We start from the raw sequence: 6,659 nt of genomic DNA, 5'->3' as shown, positions 1-6,659 counted from the left end.
TTTTTTTTTTTTTTTTTTTTCTTTTTGGGTGGCTGCTTCTTGCATGTCATTATGGATCGGTTCTACTTCGGGGTTTGATTTCCTTGCTCATTAGTTCTTGTTTTGTGAGCTGTTTTGCTTCATTTCTACAAATACCCACTTTGAGTGTTTTGTTTTGATTTTGATGTTAGTTTTTAATTCATGTATGCAGTGAAGTGGGCACGCTTTTTCCCTTCTGAGAGAGCTTGCGTTTCTCATGATTTTTGTGTTTAAAGGGGGCCAGTGTAGTTTGGTTCTTCAGATAATAATTTCAGAAGCTGTATTATTTTGATTTAGAAGCTTGTTCTTTTGATTTGTACATTTAATGGTCCGTTTATCTTTCATCCGGATTTAGTTTTCTTTTTTCCCTCCACTTATTTCTTATTTTTGAGTTGCTTCAGATGCCCAGTTTGAGATTTTTTCTTTCAAAAATTTTCCTTTTTTTGGGGGGTACAGCCGCAGGCATCAGTTTCATGTTTGGAACATTATTTTGCTCGCTAGGTTGGTTTTCTGACTTTATTATTATTTGCTTTTTTTTCGTTTATTCAGAATACCCATTGCAAAATTGTGTACGTGTATCCTTTCTCTTTTACGATTTTTTTGCAGTTTTTTTCCGTTCAACTTTTGTGTATGAATACATAAATTTCCTTGGGGGATTTTTTTTTGGGAGCGGTCTTGAACTGTTTGTTTCATTGCATAGGTCCATAAGATACCTCCATTGAGTCATTTCTTCCATGGGTTTAAGACTGATTGTCTCCCGCCCCCACCCCCCAGTCCCCAGTCCCCAGTCCCAGTCCCCACGGTTCTCTTTTTGCCCATTTACATAAGCTCATCTTTACTTTCTCTTCTTCATCCATCATAATTTGCTGTGTGGTTGTTTAATATATGTTCCTTGCATTGGTTGTTTCTGCAATTCTGTTTGTGTTTATGTGCTATTTTTTTTGAAAATGGGGGTGGGATTGGTTTGTTGTATGGAGAGGTAAAGACTGGATTTTGGCTCCTTGCTTGTTTGAGTCCTTGTGTATGCACGACCCTTATATCAAGCTTGGTATAATCACAATTTGGTTGCACATGTTTAAGTTTTCTCAATGATTGTTTGAGAAAGATCAGATAATAAGATGAGTTTTCCCTTTTGCATTGTTTTTTGGTCATTTCCATGCCCACTTTGATAAGAGGGCCATTATATTGGATCTTGGCTTTATTGCTTTCAGTCTGACTTTAGTGCATGTCTTTGTGATTTGTGTGTATGAAGATGATAAGATATCTTTTGGGCAGTTTCATTTAAGAATAAAGATGTCTTTTGTGGGATTGCATTTCCCTTAATTGTTTCTATAAATTCTCTCTTTCATGTATTGATTGGTCTGTTCGTACTCGAATCCCATTTTGAGGTGCTAATTTAGTGTCTCTTTGACCCTTCTGAAGATTTAGTGGTACTAGCCTTTATGATTTTGTTATTCAGTACGCATGGATAGTGTCTATAGTTTACCCTTTTTGTTTTAAGGACATATTTCCCCCTTTTTAATTTTAGTGAATGTCATTTGTTTGCATGCATTTCATTTATTTATTTATTTCAGTTTTGATGTTTAATATTTGGGCAGAATATTGCACTTTTTTTTCTTTTCCTTTTTTTTTTTTTTTTGTAAAATATTTTTGTCAAGGTATGAAGGGCATTATTTTCTCCTACCCACCACCCTTGTGGCTTGTTTAATTTACATATTGATTGATTTCAGTTTTTCCTAATTTGTTGAATTCCCTACCCATTTGTTTGAGGGCAGATTTTTGTAATATGCATAAAGCCACTCTGGTTATCTGCTTTTCTCCTTAATTTTGGGTACTTCAGTCTCTTTCATGTTACCCATTCAAATGTGTTTCCTTTACCTTCACCTCTTTCATAATTTATCTTTCTGTCATCAAGTCCCAGTCCGAGATTACCTTCGGTGTTTGGGGGGAGACCAAAGCAGAAGTTATTCCTTTTTTTTTTTTTGTAAAATATTTTTGTCAAGTTATGAAGGGCATTATTTTCTCCTACCCACCACCCTTGTGGCTTGTTTAATTTACATATTGATTGATTTCAGTTTTTCCTAATTTGTTGAAATCCCTACCCATTTGTTTGAGGGCAGATTTTTGTAATATGCATAAAGCCACTCTGGTTATCTGCTTTTCTCCTTAATTTTGGGTACTTCAGTCTCTTTCATGTTACCCATTCAAATGTGTTTCCTTTACCTTCACCTCTTTCATAATTTATCTTGCTGTCATCAAGTCCCAGTCCGAGATTACCTTCGGTGTTTGGGAGGAGACCAAAGCAGAAGTTATTAATTTGAATGTGCATCAACAACGTATTTGAATTTCTGCGTTCATCCCCCCCTTTCACCTCCCTCCCTGCACAGCTGTTCGACATTCAATCTTTGGACTTCTTCTCAGTGCTTTCCAGGAACAGTTGGATGCTGATCTCGATGGTCTGGATGTGGGCATTTAGGTTGACTGTTTCTTCCATCTTGTTTGTTATTTTGGCCATGTTGTTTTATAAATGTCCAGTCATCCCAACATGAACAAAACTCTGATGCATACTCTCATTCTTTGTGTGTACATGAGAGAAAAACACTGCCAAAAACCATTTCTTTTTCTTTTTCTCTCTGCCTACAAAACGGGGGCCCTACCTCCTCGAAGTCCTGTCAACAAACATGTTTCCCTTCCCTTCCCTTCCCTTCCCTTCTTTCCTCCCCTCTACAATCTTCTTATCTTCAAGCTAAATTGGAGCAACATAGAAAAGAGCACAAAAAGATTTAAGTGTTGAAACTCAAACACTGTTGTGAATACACTAGGAAGGCAGAGCTGCAAAAGAACTGTCTCATAATCTCCCCCTTGTCGAGCTTTTAAATGGTAGGCTTCAGGCCTATCCTGCAGAACAGACTCTTAATGATGTGCCAAATGCAAGAAGTGCTAATATTTGAATTTGTAATTTTTTATAACGTCACTGTCCCTAAAACGTTAGGAGTGTCCATCGAAAGACCTGCCCAGTTGATTCACTGACAGTGACATTCTTTAGATACAGTGGCTGTTATTCTTTATTTTCTCGTACTGTTGTTATCACACCACTTTGATTCTCTCCAAGTCTCTTTACCATCTATAAGCCTTCACCCCAGATAATAGAAAAGGCTTATCATTATCATTATTGGCTTGATGAATGAATAATTGTTTATCCTGGGTTTTTCTGTGTTCTACGTATTTTCCTAGATTTTTTTTAATGTAATTCCTTTTATAATGATTAACATTTAGTTTAGATTTTCTAAGAGATGTTGACCTTTCTCTTGTAGGCCGGTTGAAGGATGGACAGGACAAGACTGAATTTAAGGGGTCATCACTCTGGATCAACTCAATCGGAAGAGTCGGCTTTAGACCTGGAGAGGAACCATTGCAGTCATCCTAGTCTGACTTCAACTCCACCAACACTGCAAGTGTTTGCATCAGGTCGTCAGCATTCTGAGAGCAATGCTGCCTACTTCTCCTGGCCTACTTCTAGTCGACTGAATGGTGCTGCCGAAGATCGAGCAAACTATTTTGCGAACCTTCAGAAGGGGGTACTGCCTGAAACTCTTGATCAGTTGCCAACGGGTCAGCAAGCAACCACCTTGCTTGAGCTGATGACCATAAGGGCTTTCCACAGCAAGATATTGCGTCGTTATAGTCTTGGCACGGCTGTTGGGTTTCGAATTAGACGAGGTGTATTGACAGACATACCTGCTATTCTTGTCTTTGTTGCCCGCAAAGTTCATAGACAATGGCTCAGCGAGATCCAGTGCCTACCCTCTGCCCTGGAGGTGAGCAAAACAAGATTTGGCAGGTAGCTTAGCTAGTATATTGACTCTGAAATGTTGATAGGATATGCAAAATGAATGCATAGTAATGGTAGAAAATTTTCGGATCAAGAGTGACAAAACTCTTACCCAGCTAATAAACATTTTAAGTTTTTAACATAAGTAAAATTGTATATTAAAGCTTAAACTTTTCAACAACAACATCCAAAACCTTATCCCAACTTAATGGGGTCGGCTATAAAGCTTAATCTTTTCAAAATCAATTTATGCAATACAGCTTAATATCTGAAATTCAAACAATTCGGTACATGTCTAGATTGATGAATCCGGGGCTGGCATGGTTTTAGGTCCAACGAGTTGTTTTTTATTTGGTCCAAACCGGGATTTGAATGACATTCTTAAACATGGTTGTGACCGGGTTGGACAAAATTGATCAGATAGGTTCATTAGCCTTAAATGCATGAATATGTTCTTCTCATCTTCTATTTAGCTCATTTTTGTACTGGGAAGTTGAATTGGTTTCTGGATTCCATAAGTAGGGTCCAGGAGGTGTCTGGTGTGATGTGGATGTTGTGGAATTCTCATACTATGGTGCACCTGCTCCAACTCCCAAAGAACAATTATACACTGAGCTTGTGGATGGCTTACGCGGAAGTGATCCTTGCATTGGCTCAGGTTCTCAGGTATCCTTGTATTTGTCTCAAGCAAGCTTACTATTTACATGATGGATAAATGTTTGATTAAATACTGCTTATCTGTGAATATTTTTTTTGTTATTATATTAATAAAAAGGATGATGCAGGCCAATCAGATCAGCCCGTGGGCAGTGAACCCACTAATGGAATGGAGGAAGAAATCCTGATCTGATGGCTTGATATGAGCCAAATCCGATATATCTCAAATTCAATCATTTATTCTCCTATATAATGCCTGAGCCTATAATATATGTCCATGCACCCTCCAATGTAGTCTTGTGCACCCTCTTGGTAGTCCCAGATTTTCAATTCCTTGTTTTTCCACTGAGCAATGTCAAATTGGTCTGAAATTTGGCGTATGAGCACAGGAGACCAATCCACAAAATTATAGCTCCATCTGACCTGCCATGCGACAGATGTAGGTTCCCGTTAAGAGATTCTGTCCTTAATGTCCATGTAGGAAAAGAGGTCCCAGAGTAAAACAGGTTGAGAAATTCAGAGGCTGAAACTCGTATTAGATTGGAGCTTGTCAGTGCATGTATTGGTTTGCCACAAATAGATGTCCGCTGGTTCCTAAATTCCTTTTAACTTTTCTTTTTTCTTTTAAAATCTCTTTTGTTTCTAAAGGAGATGCTCTAATTACTCTTAAGAAAACAAGTTCTCTCTGTCATGGTGTTTTGTGTGTAGATGCCAGTTGGGAATAATTTAGCTTGATCAGCTCAAAAAGATGAAAGAAAAACAATTTCTAGCGATGCATCAGCCATTTATTTTGTTGTTTTCTCTCTGTTGCTACTCTTTAGATGACCTAATCCCTTTTGATTGTGCTTAGGTTGCCAGCCAAGAGACCTATGGAACTTTGGGTGCCATAGTGAGGAGCCGATCAGGCAATCGACAAGTTGGGTTCCTCACAAATCGGCATGTTGCAGTTGATTTGGACTACCCAAACCAGAAGATGTTTCATCCTTTGCCACCCAACCTAGGCCCTGGGGAGTATCTGGGAGCAGTGGAGAGGGCAACATCATTCATCACAGATGATCTTTGGTACGGCATCTTTGCCGGAACAAACCCAGGTAATGTGGTTCCAGATTATGGGTCTCCCAATGATCCCAAACAAACTATTGACACAGTTTTGAAATAAGATCCTTTTGGCTAGGACCAATATTCAAGAACATGGACCCAATTTAAGATCCAAAAATCTAATTTCAAGGTGTGTCCGAGGAAAATCTTGCTGGTATCATGAAAAGTGTGAATTATGAAGCTGATTTTAAGATTTTTTGATAGAGATATTCGAGTTACAAAATGCAGACAGAAAAAATACATAGAACAATTGCTGTTCTATTTAGTTTCTGTTCTGTGGAGGGCTTTGGGACTGGTTTGGGTTTTTCGTTGGTGGGAGGGTTTTGGTGTCTGGGTTGTGGTACTTTCTTTTCTGTCTTGTTGCTTTCTTGTACACCTCTTTTAATATCAATATATATCTATTCCTGTTGTTGCCCAATATATATAATAAACAGAACAGCAATACATAGAAATGATAAAGAAGCTATAGCTGCACACAATGTTAAAATCCTAAAAACCCAGACCCACATTTACTGGTTCAAGATGGTGATCTCCCAGCCTGAGTCTGAACCTACCTGATGGCTCTATCTTCTAAAGTTTATTATTTTGTATTCTCTTTGGAACTAAATCCAACGGATTGCAAATTTGCCTTGCCTTCGGTTTGTTCAAAACTCCTAGGGAATCTTTTGGCGCTGGAAATTCTGTTTGCCTACCTGATGCATGGTGGGAGTTTGGATTCGTTGATTGGTTGAGATCCTGGTGAATAGGGAGTTACTTTCAAGGCGGTCATTTATTGTACAGAACTGTTGCATATTATTAACAAATTCTAATGGAAGAGATGAATAGCCATGTCTGGTGTATGGTCTTATTTAGCACAACACAATGCGTGGTAAAAAAAAAGCCAGTACACCATGAGTGCCATATTGCATATTTCTCTTGTAAGAACCCTAACTGATGCTGAATGTTATTTACATCCATTAGATACTTTTCTTCTTTTCTTTCTTTCTTTCTTTCTTTCTTTCTTTCTTTCTTTCTTTCTTTCTTTCTTTCTTTCTTTCTTTCTTTCTTTCTTTCT

The 6,659-nt window shown here is 38.1% G+C and overlaps 1 protein-coding gene across 1 annotated transcript in view; it reads left to right on the top strand.

The window, feature by feature from the left end:
• LOC122081747 (protein NARROW LEAF 1-like) overlaps positions 1–6,659 on the top strand; it is a 9,395-nt gene that overhangs the window by 1,263 nt on the left and 1,473 nt on the right. The window contains exons 3-5 of the mRNA XM_042648983.1: positions 3,333–3,836; positions 4,373–4,516; positions 5,358–5,598. Coding sequence (XP_042504917.1) covers positions 3,345–3,836; positions 4,373–4,516; positions 5,358–5,598 — 877 coding nt within the window. The 5' untranslated portion in view covers positions 3,333–3,344. The remainder of the gene's footprint in view (positions 1–3,332; positions 3,837–4,372; positions 4,517–5,357; positions 5,599–6,659) is intronic.

Source organism: Macadamia integrifolia, chromosome 6, assembly GCF_013358625.1.
Source record: "Macadamia integrifolia cultivar HAES 741 chromosome 6, SCU_Mint_v3, whole genome shotgun sequence".
Classification (NCBI taxonomy): domain Eukaryota; kingdom Viridiplantae; phylum Streptophyta; class Magnoliopsida; order Proteales; family Proteaceae; genus Macadamia; species Macadamia integrifolia.
The sequence above is the reverse complement of the archived record's forward strand: the minus strand, read 5'-3'. Positions and strand labels throughout refer to the sequence as shown.